This window comes from Silurus meridionalis, chromosome 10 (assembly GCF_014805685.1).
Source record: "Silurus meridionalis isolate SWU-2019-XX chromosome 10, ASM1480568v1, whole genome shotgun sequence".
NCBI classification, from domain to species: Eukaryota; Metazoa; Chordata; class Actinopteri; order Siluriformes; family Siluridae; genus Silurus; species Silurus meridionalis.
In genome coordinates this window covers 918467-934888 of record NC_060893.1, presented here as the reverse complement: position 1 = coordinate 934888, position 16422 = coordinate 918467, and the positions used below count along the sequence as shown (strand labels likewise).

General features: G+C 39.7%; 1 protein-coding gene across 4 annotated transcripts in view; it reads right to left on the bottom strand.

Moving 5' to 3' along the window:
* Positions 1 to 7817: 7817 nt before the first annotated feature.
* Positions 7818 to 16422, bottom strand: part of lingo1a (leucine rich repeat and Ig domain containing 1a) — a 126392-nt gene continuing 117787 nt past the window's right edge. For all 4 annotated transcript variants that reach the window (XM_046860194.1, XM_046860192.1, XM_046860193.1 and 1 more), the window contains one exon: positions 7818 to 14331. In XM_046860194.1, the coding sequence (XP_046716150.1) occupies positions 12472 to 14319 (1848 nt within the window). In that variant the 5' untranslated portion in view covers positions 14320 to 14331 and the 3' untranslated portion in view covers positions 7818 to 12471. The remainder of the gene's footprint in view (positions 14332 to 16422) is intronic.

Here is a 16422-nt window from a genome sequence, read left to right as displayed (position 1 = left end):
ATCCAGAATTTAATACGTAAAATTGAAATGGGACCTTGGAAAGTTCCTCCATTGGTCAACCAATGAGGACATCTGAGTGAGACGTCAAGTAACATTGCATTGCAACCATAGCAGTATTGTTGTGGTTATTTTTTAAAGATAAACCTTATTATTATTATTATTATTATTATTATTATTACTACCAAACCAATAGTTCATTGTTTTTACAGGAAATTTGGAGAAATTATTCACTTCTACGTTAAGCTAGGCTTTCAATCGCATTCTGAACAAATTGCCTTGAATGGAGTTTTTAACGGCTTTTTCGCGGCTTACAAAACCTATAGCAGCAATCCAGGTTGTGTATCTGTATAAACATCTTCAATTTTTTAATCGTAATTTTGCCATTTTTTTCATTTTGAAATCGTACACAATAAAACGTACAAATACTGAAAAGACTTGTGTGTGCCTACATTCATTTCTCGATAGTATATAGAACAGTAAACACTATGGAAGATGAAAATGATTTAAAGAAAGATATTCAAATCAAAGTTTTAAAAAAAAGGATGAATGAAAGAATAATGCGCAGCAGTAAACAAAGAAATAAATGTTGGCTAAGAAAAAAAGCATTTTTTTATAATTATTTATTCAATAAATAATTACTAACTACTGCAGATTGCGATTAAAATTTTCGCGTTTGCGACCAAACATTGAACACATGATGACTTTAAAATCTGCATTTGTTGGTTTAATAAACTAAATAGACTAAAACCAAAATCAATGAAATAACTGGACAGTTAAATCAAAATTTACCAGGAAAAAAAAACGTGTCAAAGTCTCTCTGTCCAACTCTAAGCACCTGCTGCTAAAAATAAAAAAAAATAAAAAAGTCTGATGTCTGTCTATGCCAGTCAGTGAACACAAATATATATATATATATATATATATATATATATATATATATATATATATATATATATATATATAAAATAAATATAAAATAAAATCAATTTAATTATGCTTTTTTTTCCCTCAGCCATTTATTTATTTAATTATTCATTCATATTATCCATTAATTTATACTTTTTAAAAAGTATTGATCTGTCATTTTTCGTCTTCCATATCTTTAGTTTTTGCGGCTCTGAATAATTAAAGTATAGAGTAAATAATATAAATAAATGAATAAACACATTTTTAAAGGAAAGTTCCAGCACAAAACCAGAATATTATGATATAATTTATGGAATGTATCTTCAGTTGCAAGGCTTCACTTTCCAGGATAGAAAGTGAGAGACATTTAAGAAGACATTTGTTAGAGAGACATTTAAAAACTTCCGGAATGTTCCGGACTGTGTCTCATGCATGGGAACTTCGTGACGAAAAAAAATGCTTAATTGAACTTTAGTTCCCAGGGCTAACATTTGTTGTTCTCTGTATTTAATGTGTGTCCAGTGGAAAAGCGAAAAAGCCTCCCATAACATGAACACAATCAATCCTTCTGAAATGGTGTTCGCACGAAAAGAAAGAAAACGACTTTTCTTCAACTTGAAAGCGCGAGACGGCGAGGCATCGGGGGATCTAAGCTTGTGAAAGTTAGTCGACTGGTAATAATTCAAGCACAAAACAGTAATTTTCCATTCATCATCTATATGAATTCGCCGTGTCGCTATGTCTGCTGGCTTTTAGATTATTCTGTGAGACAGTGAGCGTTCTCCAGAGCTCATCTCACTCGCTCTCATTGCACATTTTCTCACCTGGAGGATCTCACCTTCACTTCTTCCTACATAACTGAGAGCCCACCAAAGTGGATGGTTTGTCTTCAGCTAGTTAGAGAAAATAAACCTCCAAATATCTGTGCATATGTGTTAGGGATGGTAAGATGCACAAAATATCTGATATGTAGATCGATTTCTTTTCGCTAAACCTACATGCTACGTGAATATGATGGACCGCGACGCTACGGTGGCTGAGGCGCATCCCAAAAGTCACGTAGAATGCAGATTAACATGGCAGAGGTAGAGCTGCGACTTCCTGCAGACGCAACAGGAAAAGAACATATGGATTTATTTAATCTTTTTTCTTTCTTTTCTTCTTTTCACTCCAAAAGCGTGTGTGTGAAAGGGGTCACGTGGCTGATTCCTGGCTGATTACAGAAAAGTTAGCAGCAGTTCCACACAGTTTTGTCGATAGGACGGCTGTAAAATGTTAAACTCCTGCAGTGATTCAGACGGAATGATGAGTAATGAAAGATGGACGTTTTTAGGATGTGTCATTTGTGTTAAAAAAGTGTCAGTGTTGATAGATTTTTGTGTGAGTGGTTGCATGTGAAAAAGCCATTATCCTCCTCTTTTTATTTTATCGACAGCGCACACTTTTGTTGGGTTTCCTTGACGACACAAAGAATAAGGGATGGTGCTCCAGGATGTGATGTCCTCCGGGTGCATACTAGGATCAGGATACACTGTGGGAAAAGGGGCTTCAGCAGTGCTAGTTGTGCTAGTGCAGATACATACAGTTGTGTTCAAAATTATTCAACCCCCACTGAAATTGATTGTTTTGGTCGGTTTGACATTGATTATGATCATTCAGTCATCCTGCTTACAATTAAATCAAAGAGGCACGTGTAGGTCAGACAAATATAACATAACATTTATAATGAAATAACCACAAATGTCTTTTCTGAGCTCACATCATTATCAGTTTTATTCAACCCCCAAGTGACATTCAATCTTAGTACTTAGTACAACATCCTTTTACAGTTATAACAGCTTTTAAACGTGAAGCATAGCTTGACACAAGTGTCTTGCAGCGATCTACGGGTATCTTCACCCATTCATCATGGGCAAAAGCCTCCAGTTCAGTCACATTCTTAGGCTTGCACTGCAACTGCTTTCTTTAAGTCCCACCAGAGGTTCTCAATCGGATTTAAGTCTGGTGACTGCGATGGCCACTTCAAAATGTTCCAGCCTTTAATCTGCAACCATGCTCTAGTGGACTTGGAGGTATGCTTGGGATCATTGTCCTGTTGAAAGGTCCAACGCCTTCCAAGCCTCAGGTTTGTGACGGACTGCATCACATTGTCATCCAATATCTCCTGGTACTGAAGAGAATTCATGGTACCTTGCACACGCTGAAGCTTCCCAGTACCTGCAGAAGCAAAACAGCCCCAAAGCATGATTGACCCCCCGCCATGCTTCACAGTAGGCAAGGTGTTCTTTTCTTCATAGGCCTTGTTCTTCCTCCTCCAAACATAGCGTTGATCCATGGGCCCAAACAGTTCTAATTTTGTTTCATCAGTCCACAGAACACTATCCCAAAACTTCTGTGGTTTGTCCACATGACTTTTGGCATACTGCAGTCGACTCTTCTTATTCTTTGGGGACAGCAAGGGGGTGCGCCTGGGAGTTCTGGCATGGAGGCCTTCATTACGCAGGGTGCGCCGTATTGTCTGAGCAGAAACTTCAGTACCCACATCTGACAAATCTTTTCTCAGTTCCTCAGCAGTCACACGGGACTTTTCTCCACTCTACGCTTCAGGTAGCGCACAGCAGTCGAAGTCAGCATCTTCTTTCTGCCACGACCAGGTAGCGTTTCAACAGTGCCCTTTGCCTTGAATTTGCGAATGATGCTTCCTATGGTGTCTCTTGGTATGTTTAACATCTTTGCAATCTTCTTATAGCCATTGCCCTTCCTGTGAAGAGTAATCACCTGTTCTCTTGTCTTCCTGGACCATTCTCTTGACCTCACCATGTTTGTAACCACACCAGTAAATGTCTAGAAGGAGCTGAGTATCACAGTCATTTTAAAGCTGCCTAATTGGTGCTTATTAGGCTTTATTGCTGCTCCCTGATATCCACAGGTGTTTTCAATACCTGATTGAAAACACTTCATTGAACCTCTGTTCTTCAGAGTGGTAGTCTTTAAGGGGTTGAATAATTATGTCAATGAAGAATTCACAAAAGAAACATTTACTACTGTATTACAAAACTAATTGATGTCATTTTAGTTGCATATGGTTCTTTAAGAAGTCCTTGTAGGATTTCATTCTGAATACAATTACAAATGTACACTAAATTCCCTAAAACCATTTACAGCATTGGGGGTTGAATAATTTTGAACACAATGATCATAATGATATAGATCATATAGATTTACATGGCAGAGGTAGAGCTGCGTCTTCCTACATACAAACCGCTTCATATGTATCTTTAATGTATCGTATTGTCGGCTTTGCATTGAGAATGTGAATGTGTGAATAAGATTGGAATGCATTTTTACTATAAAAACGAATCATTATTAACTCTGAAATAAATGCTTTTGAACCTCCAAATACCAGCTGGATGGGATCCTCACCCACTGGCACAGCCTTCAGTGTGATATCTTCAGTATAAGTGGCCACCTACCATGTACCTTGATCCAGGAATGAAGCCCATACGTTTGAAGTCTATAGTAATGATCGCGTATCCTGTTCCACTCTGTCTGCGTATTGATCTCATTTCCTTCAGTGGTAAACAGCAGGCGAAATTATTTTGTGATTCATCTGCATATTAAAGACAGTTAAGGAGAAGTTACTAGTGAACGATGAGGACTTTCACTGTCTGGTTCCAGTGGCCATTTGAGGAGATATTAGTGACCAACGTTTAATGAAGGGTTCGTAACTGTTACAATCAAGGATGCGATCAATCTCTCTACTTAACGTTGATCAGAAGATACTTTAAAAGATTCTCGCAAATAGACTCATATCGATCGGAATGGTTTTATTCCTGGCAGGAACGTTTCACAAAAATACGAGGCGCCTTTTAAACATAATTCACTTCATAGATGTTCTAAAAGTCTGGTTATGATCTCTCTTGATGCTCAAAAAACATTTAGAGTACAACAGAATCTTTTCACAGCGATCAACTGTCTAATCCTGCTATATATAAATTACTAAACCACACGTGAGTTCGCCAGTTATTTTGGATGCCATTAATGTCTCTGAGGTGTTTTCCCATTGGACTAAAAGATTTGTCTTTAAAACAATCGTCTTCATTCACAGTGTCAATAGAAAGTTTAAAAAAATGACCAATAATTGTTCTTCGCTCTCAACTTCACCTCACTAATGTTCCAAATTGGAAGCGAATATAATAATATTTTGGAGAGCGCTCCTGATTTCTGGAAAAATAAATGCAAAGCAAATGATCTTCTTACCTCAGATATTGTATCTATTCCGGGATATTCCAAACTTTCCACCCAAATCCTTTTTTAAAACAATTAGATTCGATCATTTATTAAAACCTAAACAGAAGGTTGGTGGGTGGGGGGGAGGGGTTTCTGGCACTTCCAGACTTTCGTCATTATTACTAGGATTCTTACATAAGTCTCATTTCTGTGTGGATGGATGATCAGGATGCTCCACCAAGTTGGAATGCGTGAACAGCGTTATCCATATAATCCGGGATCAATTTGGTATTATTTTTTATTGATGGGGTTCTGGCATCTTTTCACCAGCTGCAACATCTGTATTACAAACGATTTCGTTTCATTTTTCCATTTATTCAATTCTATTCAATCGATGAAATTTGCTCATGTAATCGATTGAATCCATATAATAAAAATGTATTGCAGTTTTTTTATGTTGTAAAACATTAATTTATATATTATTTAACCAAGCAGATGTTTTATTTTACCTTCTTACAAATGTTAATAAAAATGTAGCAAAATTTAACCAGACCGCGACTTCGAAAACGAGGAGGAAGGAAAGTAAACGTTTTTAACGTGCGTTAATAAGATATATTTGATAATTTTTCATTCATTTTCTTTGTGCTCGTTTAGCTCATAGTGCTGTCTAGATTATCCAGTTAATAAAAAAAACCACAGGAGTGGAATCAAAGACAAATCCTTGACCTAACACTCTATTTTTTAACACAAATGACACAAACTACTTTGATTTGGAGGTAAAATAAAATTGATGCCAAAAAAACCTGAACCCCGGGTTCAGAGAGTTTCCTCGGCATAATCCTAACATAGACGTTTCCTGAGAGGCTGAGGCATGTGCCTTCCCTCTAACTGGAACACACCATCTGGTGCCCTTTATAATAATAAAAAAAAAAGATAATAAATTAAAAAATATGGCTCACCATTCAAGTTTTTTAGTTCAAGGGCACTGCACCAGAGTTCCATGCAACAAGGCTTGTTAACCACAAGCTCTCCTTCGCTGCTAGAACTTGTACAATCCCAAAATGTATCACTGACATTTGGTTGGTCTTAAGTGCTTCGGATCCAGCTGTGAGCAATCTTAGAACTGATTGTTAGTCACAGTTTAGGGCTTTGGGGAAAAAAACAGCACGTGGCTGATGCTTCATCTTCAAGGAAAAGGTGCTCATCACGTGTACTTTACAGCACAGTGAAATTCCCTGGAGCACTGAGGGTTAAGGGTCTTGCTCAAGGGTCCGAGAGCGGCAACCAGGGCTTGAACCCTTGACCTTATGATTAATAACCCAACGAATTAACTACTAAAATATCCCAGGCATGGTACGCCGCTCCTGGAGAAGATAGGGTGCTCAAGGGTGCAACAGTGGCAGTGCTAGGCCTTGAACCCTGACCTTATGATTAGCAACCCAGAGCCTAAAGGTGTCTCCATGTCACCATTTCACTGTGCCAGTCAGGTTCCTCTTGACTCATTGGGGGCCATTAGGACTGTTCTTTACCAAAGGACCATAAAACCTCTTGACCTTAAAAAAGGGGTTGATGATATTGTACATGTTTTTTTTTTCCATGTTAATTGTTTATATTACATGTGAATTGAGATCCAATCTCTGTATAGTCAAGATGTTGAGCAACTTCATACTCTTTGTACAGAAGGTTTGTTGTAACAATTATTTTTAGCTGACTCTGAACCAAAACATGATTACGAAAGCCCACCATGGTTAGTAGATAGCATTTCAATGAGCCCGGTGCTTCACCGTAATGAGGAATGTAGTGAGTGTAAGATGGTGACTCTGAAGGCACCGAGTGCAGCCATGTGAGCTCTAATTGTCACTTCGCAGGGAGCCATGTTGTGTAACCGCACTGCCCTCACACAAGCTGCTTTTACGAAACTCGACAGCGAAAGCAATAAAATCGATTCTTATCTCTTAGCAATGTGAATTCCTAAAAACGTAAATCATTACCAGAACATACGTCTGTCAAACCTTATCTTCAAAGGGTCCTTTCACAACACCATGAGAGCACGGCCGAGCTCGTTCTCCTCCTCCCGTGTCAGGAAAAAAAAAACTCGGAATAAAATCCAACAACGGGATTTTCAGACAGATTTTTAAGGATTTCGCGCTACATTTTCAGAGTGTAAATCGTGTTCACGCGTGTCGATAGAGCGCCTCCAGGGACTCCATGAACGACCTGCTGACACACTGTGTATATTAATGACACAGTTCCAACCACACTTACTGTACCTAGGCTACGTCTACGCTAATTTAAACAATACGCTAACTTGAACACCGCATTTTCGTCTAAAAACAATCACTTTTCCAGTCGTTTCCCAGAAGTTGCTCATTCACACCAAAAGGTCCGAAAACCCTCATGTGTCATTTTTGTGCCCGGCGTTTATTTTCTTTCCGGCCATTTTAAACGTCACGGCAACACCTGTAAATGCGTTGTCGTTTGTTGACTGATTAGCGTGTTTTTTTCTCTTCAATAGACCATTTTCTTTGCAGTAATCCTGGTTGAAATGTTAAATCAATGTAGGCTTTTTTTTTTTTTTTTGTTTTTTTTTTTTTTTGTAAACACTACATAGTTTGTTTAATGCAACATACCGTATGTTCAACAAATCGACATCAATAAAATTGTGCATTAAAAAAAAAAAATGCATATTACTTTTTATTGCACAAAACAATCTGAACAATTTTTTTCCCACTTTTTTTTTTTCCCCTAATATAAAAGAATATTGTGGACCACATTATTTCACATCTGGGGCTGTAGGTTAGAAATAAATGAGTATAGCATTTTTTGATTTCCTTTTTTTTTTTTTTTCAGAAAGGGGTCTTGCACAGGATGAGCACAGTAGGTTTGAAGGATTCAAACATAAAAAAAATATATATAAATAAATAAATAATAAAACAAAATAAAAGCATCAACAAACAAGGCGAGGATGTCGGAGAATTTCGCTATTGAATGTGAATAGAATTTTTGTTCAAGGTAAGAAGTGAAACCATCTGTGCTCCTCCATCATCTGTGCATCCCATCAGCATAAGAGCAACAAAGTAATTGCTCTGGCATTTAACCCACTTTGTCTATAAACCGACACTCAATCCAGCTTTATCCATCTCACATCCACAAAGCTCTGACATCCCACATGAAAAGATTTTCACTAAGGTAAGTACATCACGAACATACACTCTCCTGGAAAGCCCGAATCACACTCAGTATTCACTCAATTCTTGTATTTGTGCAACTCATATTAGTATGGAAAAGTATTTCATTTTACATATATATATATATATTAAAAAGATTCTATTAAAAAAGGTATTTTTAGGAAGGTTTATTCAAATGAAGATAGACTGGATAGATTCTAGACATTTTTTTTTTTAGTCGCAGCAAATCGATTTCAAACAGCAGGAACATCAGGGTTGTTAATCACATTAACTTTAATAAAAAAAATAAAATAAAAAAACAATGCTTATCTACTCACTCATTCTGTGACTCGCTGAATGCTTGTCCAGACTCACTAAACTGCGACAAGGATGAAATTTGAAAGCTTGTGATCCAAAAAGAAAAAGACACCCAGAGGTGTTATGTAAACACAAAAACGCCATTGCTGATGCCAAAACCGGTGTCACTCCATCACTTCAAGACCAAACATACAGTAGCGAGGTTTGTAAGACCTGCTGGCTAATATCTCGTGAATGAGTCATATAGCTACAAGAGTACGGCTCCTTTCAGCTCCTCGAATTTCGTTGAATCCGGATTGCGTTTGCTGAACGTTCTGGGTGAACCACAACGCGCGCTGATGTTTTATTTCTACGATGCCAGGGGTCAGAGTGCAGGGTCAGAGCGCAGGGTCGGCCATGATACAGCACCCCTGGAGCACAGAGGGTTAAGGGCCTTGCTCAGGGGCCCTAAGAGTGTTAGCTTGATGATACCAGTGCTCAATCCTCCGATCAAAAACCCCTTTTATCACTGAGCTACGACAGTGGTGTCGCTGGGATTCGAACTCACAACCTTCTGACCAGAAAAACCTGTGTCCATTTTTTTATTTAATTTAGTTTTTATTTTACAATTTATAGGTTTGTTGGTAATCCTATAGAACTATTCAATGGGCTGCTATTGGCCAAAATGGACACAGAAGAAAAAGAGAAGGATGAAAATTCATACTGAGACGAACGAAGTGGAGACGTGTCTTTCTAGTAGTCTCACAAATGGACGCATATTTATTGTGAATCAATTCAGTCAAATTGGGCAGTTATTAGCACTCTAATGGATACACCGTGAAGCGCTTGGGTTTCAGGTTGATGGGGTTTCACTGGATCGTGTTACGGATCCTCTAAGAGATGCGTCAAACGATCGTACACATCGCACGTTAGCATTAGCTAGTCAGCAAGACTATGAGCACATGGCTGGTATCTGTGACTGTGCAGTGCTAATGCAGTATTTACCTTCATAAGACAAAAGGTTGCAGATTACAAGTGATTAAATTGACTTTACTGTAAGGTATCCTAGCTACCTAGGCTGTGTTTTTAATATAACTCACTGCTCAGTGTCTATATAATTAATGCTAGCCACTAAATATCTGCTCCTAGTCGGGGACGGCTAGAGCTGAGCTTCAGTATGCAATCAGAACAACTGGAAAGAGCTGAGAGATGTTTAGACGTTTCCTTTTATTGTAATCTGTAAGCAAATACACATCGCCCCGTTAAACTTCGACTTCCTATGCTCCGATTTGTGTCAGGATCCCAAACAAAGCTTTAGCACAGGCTTTTCTTAACCTATCACATGATTTTCTCTACACTGCTTACAGGAACTTTTTTTTTTTTTGGAGTACTTATTTTAAGCGTTCTCATATTGATGTCGGAATTTTATAAGAATTCTAATACCAATTTTGCCTTTACCTAAAAGAAAAAAAAACGACTTTCAGCCTGTTCTCTTTACTATTTGGCTTTTCTTATTTAATCTACTTTGTAATGGACTTGTGTAGACGTCAAATGTAATGCCTTTAATGTATCAATATGGACAAAAGCATTGGGACACCTGGCAATTCACTCAGTAGATGTACAGAAACTCATGTTTTAAAAGTCTCTAGAAAAGTTGAAGTTCTGACTGCACTTTTTCACTCAAGTTAAAGTAAAAAGTTTGGGCTCTGACATGTTCTTCAGTAAAAAGCAGTCATTATTACCACCTGTTTTAGTGTCACGCTGGTAACTGAACCTCACGTCATATTAATATGGAGAAATATACAGAGAGAAAAGAAGATGATCAGCTGATCAGGAATGTCTCAGTTCTCAGTCATGTTTCCATCCCTGACTCCCTCTGTTTCAGCCACGTTAACGCCAGACTTCTAATGCCTTCTGCCTGCTCATTATGAGCTTTAGAAACTAGTCTGTGGTGTGAGAGAGACAGGAAATGAACAAGAAACAGGTTGATGTGATGAAAACGGCGCATTTAGAAGGAAACAAATATCGATCACGTCACCAAATTGATTAAAACTAAAATAACGAGTCTGGTTTGAACAAATGTTTGTACTTCATAACTTCCATTTCTGCGGAACGCTTACAAATATTGTAGGTGTCTGGAATCGGGAGCAAGAAATTTCTCCTTCACCGAACTAGGAGACGCCTAACCTGTTCCAGCGTGACAATGCTCCTGTGCACAAAGCCAGCTCGGTGAATTTACGCTCTACATGGGTTGAAGTGGAAGATCTCCCGCTATAGATCTCTGACCCCCTACTGGACACCTTTGGGATGAATTAGAACATCATCCCCAGGCCTTTTCACACCACCTACAACAGTATCTGACTTTACTAAAACCCTTATAACTGAATGAGCACAAATCTCCAAAAGTACACTCCAAAATCTAGTGGAACATCATCAGAAGAGTGAAGATTATCATAACAGCACATGGAGACTAAATGTAGAATGGGATGGTAAAAAAAAAGCACATCGTAGTTGTCATAAATCTGAAAATGTTCTTTGTAGTAAGGAAGGTAGTTTCACCTTAAAGTTGATATCAAAGTCTTTAAACTCTCCACCTTGGGATTATAAACTATTTAAGTAATGCTTATAAACGTACTACAGTATGAATGCCCTTTAACAACCTACAAATAATGTTTTACAATTTGTTAGTTTGTTAAAAACTAAATACAAACTAAGTATTAGTCATTTTAACCCTTTTTTTCATGTCAACACTGTATCTTGAAATTCCTTCTATCTAGTAGGGCAAATAATCTCTCTCCTGTAATTCACGCTCCCCTCTGCAGGGGGCACATTTCCATATTTCCATATCGGAGCTTGATAGTGTGTCATAGACTTTAAAAGCCTAACCCTTGCATGTACATTTTCCTCAATTTACATAATACCTTTTTATATTTTTGCTCGGGCAAGAAATTAAAAAAATATGCAATGATATCGATATGTCATGGATAAAATGGTTAATTATGCATAGAATCTGTATGATTCGATTTCACATTCGGTTTCCGAATGCGTAACAGACCGGTAATCCAAAGCTTCACAGAGCTGAAAAGAAACCGTACTGAATGGAAGGCGAAAGTGATGCAGCTTCACTCACTCATTCTTTAGTCACCACACCGATCAATAAATTGATTTGAATATATTCTAATTGGAAAAATTATTCAAGCACTTTCTTAGCTATTCGTTTTGTGTCTCCATAAATATTAACAAACAAATGAAAGAAACAAAATGAAAAAATTCTCACATGAATATTAAAGGATGTCAAGACACTTTCGCCTTATAAGAATCTCTCTGTACATTTGACTTGGATACCAGCGATATTCAAGGAGTGTGGCAGTGATCATTTTGAAACAAAGGGTATTTTTAGCATAGCGCTAAACTCGTTAATGTGCTTATCAACCCAGAAATGTCTACTGCTGCTGTATGATCAAACTGTCACCGCTGGATTATTAAAAAAAGAAATCATACAATTAGACAATGCAGGCAAAGGAGGACAATGATCTTTTGTGGTTTTGCGGCTCACACGAACATTGAGGAGGGTTCATTAGTTTTTTCAATTTTGCCCATAAAATTCCACTTCGATTGTTTTGGGGTTTTTTTTGTTGTTGGTTTTTTTTTTGGGACAACAAAATTGTCTTTCAAGAAATGGTCCCTGAAATCCAAGCAAAAAATGTCATCACAAAGATATTTCTCCCCTTTTTCAACATCAAACACACAACATCATAAACACATCCTCTAGAAGAACGTTCCAGGGTCCAATGGTTCATCGTGGGGTAGGTTTCATGTTTTACTCGCAGTCGTTCGGTATTTGCTTGTTCCTTAACACTCCTTGCCCCGGTTAAATCATTTTCATGTTGAATTTGCGAGGTGCGTCAGCCGTCCCGCTGCTAAGTCCTGCATCTGATTTGCGTGGGACGTACTCGATCTCGATATTGTGCTTGGTGTTTCCTTTCCCTCGGCTCCACAGAAACAGCAGCACCAAACAGAATAATACTACGCCGAGGAAGGAGATGAAGCCCATGGTGGTGGCGATAATGAGTGTCTTGATGTCGAAAGGGAAAGGGACCGTAGCCTTTGTCCCATTGGCTCCAATGTCACTGGGCTGGTTAGAAATGAAAGCAAAGGTTTTGTTGGGCTGGTTGGGCCAGTCGGGGGAGTAGCTGTGGACGTGAAGGTGAGCAACTGCAGTGTCATTTCCCCCGGCGTTACTTGCGATACAAATGTATGTCCCATTGTCTTGGATTTGAGCGTAGCGCACCTCTAAAGTACCGTCAGCAAACATGGTAAGCCTTCCTATCGTTTTTGGGGTGATGAAGTGCTTTTGTGGGGAAAGCCACATGATAACTGGCGCTGGATCGCCGTCTGCCTGGCAGGTAAAATGCACAGTGGTCCCCTCATCTACGTACGTCTGCTGTGCTTTGCGGTCACGGATTCTCGATTTGCGGCATGTGAAGTAATTAGGCTGTAAGATGTCGGGGAAATCTTTGAACTCTTTTCCCTGGACGAACTCAGGTGAGGCGCACGTGGGCTGTTGGCGGTTGAAGTTCAGTCTCCATCTGCGACGGAACACCCAGAGAAGCCTGCAGTCACATGCCAGAGGGTTGTCATAAAGCACCAGGGTCTCCAGGTTCCCCACTGAGTGGAAAGCCGATTCTTCCAAGGTAGTTAGAGAATTCCCTGACACGTTCAGGATTTTTAGATAATTGAGCCCTCTGAACGAGTAAGGCTCTATCATAGCCAGTCTACAACCAACCAAGTGAAACTCCTGTAGTCTGAGAAGGTCGTGGAGTTTATTGCCCTCAATGATTACAATGGGGTTGTAAGACATGTTTAAGAATCGCAGGTAAACCAGGTGCCGAAGTGCCACGTACGGGATCGAAGTTAAATTCGCATTTGTGATCGTTAAGGAAGTGAGATTCAAACCGTACAAGCAGTTAGTAGTCATCGTGTCTAGATACGGCCAATTAGCGATCTCCAGGACTTTCAGACGTGAAAGGCGTTTGAAGGAATAATCTCGGATGATGTTAATGTTGAGGTTGCGCAGACACAAAGTGTTGAGGCTGTGCAAATGGGCAAAGGCCTCTGTAGGAACAAAGGTCAGGTTGCACTTCTCCAGGGTCAGGTGCTCCAGACTACTGAGGCCATGGAAAGCTCGGTGGGATATAAACACCAGGTCGTTGTCGCCCACTTCCAGGGAGCGTAGATTATAGAGATCCTGGAACATATAGTCTAGCAGGATAACTATTTTATTCTCACTGATATCGAGCTTGGTGAGGTTACTGAGGCCGGTGAACACCCCTAGCTGAATGAGTTTGAGTTTGTTGCTGCGCAGCCCGAGAGTCCTTAAGCTGTACAGGTTGTTAAAGGCCCCAGGTTCGATGGTGGATATGGTGTTCTCGTTCAATTCCAGCTCCTCCAAGCTGGGAAATCCAGAGAACTCCTCTGGGTTAATAGTTTTAATACGGTTCTTACTGAGGTCTAGGAATCTTGTCTCAGACGGAATACCCTCAGGAACTGACATCAGCTTTTTACGGTGGCACACGACGGCGCGGTCCTGGCCATTGCACTCGCAGCGGGACGGGCAGCCTGTGGTCGAGCCGGACAGCACAGTGGCAAGCATTAGAATTAGGATGGGCTGCCAGCATGCCACCAGGTAGCTGTGCCCACTTATCTCCACCGCCACCATCCTACCGGTTACCTGCACAAAAAAAGACAGCATTGGTAAGAGGGGTATAAACTTTCAGTCACAGTAATACCTCGTACTCGTCAGTAATTCGTTATGGAACTTGTGACGAGTGTGATAAGTAAGTGACCACTTTCGGACCCACGATTTAGGCTTAAAATGCACAGAAAGCACAATAGAGAACACTACGTCACGTTTGTGAGATAACGTGAGACTCTACGTGCATCTGTTTTACCACGAGACTGAAGCGATCACGAGTTTCATCTTGAAAGTCAGAGTCGAAATAGTACCGTATTTCAGTTCCATAGCCGACGAGTACCGAGCTATTGTCTATATATTAAAATAGAAAAATGCAGTAATGCAATGAATACAAAAAAATAAGTATAAAATGGATTGCATTTTATTCAGAAACAAGTTTTTAGATGCTGTATGATTCATGAAGTGAAATTCTTATTATTTTACTGAAATATTCATTAAGTCTAGGCAGCCAGGAACAGCAGGAGGTGGGGGAACTGCAGCATAAAGGTGGATTTGTATGTGTGTGTTTGACTGTTCAGCATAATAGAGAGGCCTGGCATATTCGGCATGAAATCTGCCCGAAACGTAACAGAGGTTTGTTCCTCACAGTAATCATAATACGAACAAGAACATTGCATCACATCAGGACATACTGGTGTCCGTCACTTTAACCTGTTCATATGAAACAGCCGTATTAAATAGCACGTTTTTAACCAGCCATTTCGAAAGTAATTGATAATCGGATACATGCAGTGTCAGGCGGCGTGTTCCGACTAACAGCTGCGTCATGCACCACCTGCATCAACTCATCCAGAAAGGAGAAATAATGGTCAAAGTCAAAAATGCTAGTGGTGATAAAGTGTCGTGTCGCTGCGGAACATAACTCGTACGGCCGCAGACAGCTGGCCGTAGACATAATTTGCGAGCCGAGAGATTAATCTGCCAAGTTAAGGGCTTTATTATTCATATTGTAGATTAAATATTCATATGCAGCAAAGCTTTCAGTAACATACTTCACAAAATGTACCGAACATGTCCTTTAGAAAGGGAATATATTCTGTGTACAACAAACTGCTTTACAGGGCAGAGGAAATGAACCTGCGGTTGACCCGTAATGAACGTCAGAAGCGCACCGGCTTTCTCGAGTCCTTGAGTAAGTTCTGTAGTTGCTCGGTAAGTCGGCGCGTGCTGGGATCGAAAAGCGAGCGTTATTGTGTCAGTGTGACTGAATTCGTATGCCGCAGGAGTCCATTTACGGTTAGCGAGCACAAAAACATAAAGCAGTAGGAAAATGTCAGACGGCCTATTACACCTTGTTCCACGTTCGCTGGTTCATAACAGTGTTTTTTTTTTCAAAACAAAGAATGATTTATATGAAAGGTAAACCTGAGTCTTAATCGAACCTGAAAACAAAGCCTTTTTCACGCAGCTACTGTGGATATTTCATTAATGGTAAGCAAAGAACCAAAACCTCATTGTTTTAAGTCTCATACTGTACATCATTCTTATATTGATATTTGTCAGGCGCAAAGAACATACGGGAACCAAAGTGAATTCAACGATGGCCTTTTAATGCAAAGCAAAAGGGCAAGGCAGAAAGCAGGAGAATTAGCACCACACACGGGTAGACTAAACCTGGAGAAAACTGTGGCAGAGTGAGAACAAACAACACACAGAATCTTGCACGCTAAGTGAAACCAAACGGAGTAGCTTGGGTAGTCCGGAATGTTCATTAGCCTAAGCTGTAAAATGGACGATGAGCATGTGGATAAACGGGGTCTTTATAGTGTGGTGACTGATTTGGACCAGGTGTGGATGATTAGTAAGTTGGTGAGCTGCTTGGAGTGATTGGAGGGTTTGGCGAGGCTGTGGCTGGTGGATCCCTGACAATATTGAACTAGCAAAGATCATAACAAACCACCCCAAAAGTCCTGACACAAGCAGCATTTTTCACCATGACAGATGTTTCTTCGTTCGCAAATTGAGTGAGGGAAGAAGGATGGTGTGTTGATAGAGAGACTCGCCCAGGTTAACGGGCGTCTGGCCCCATGACCAATTCCAATCAATCATCCAACATTAGAACCAAGA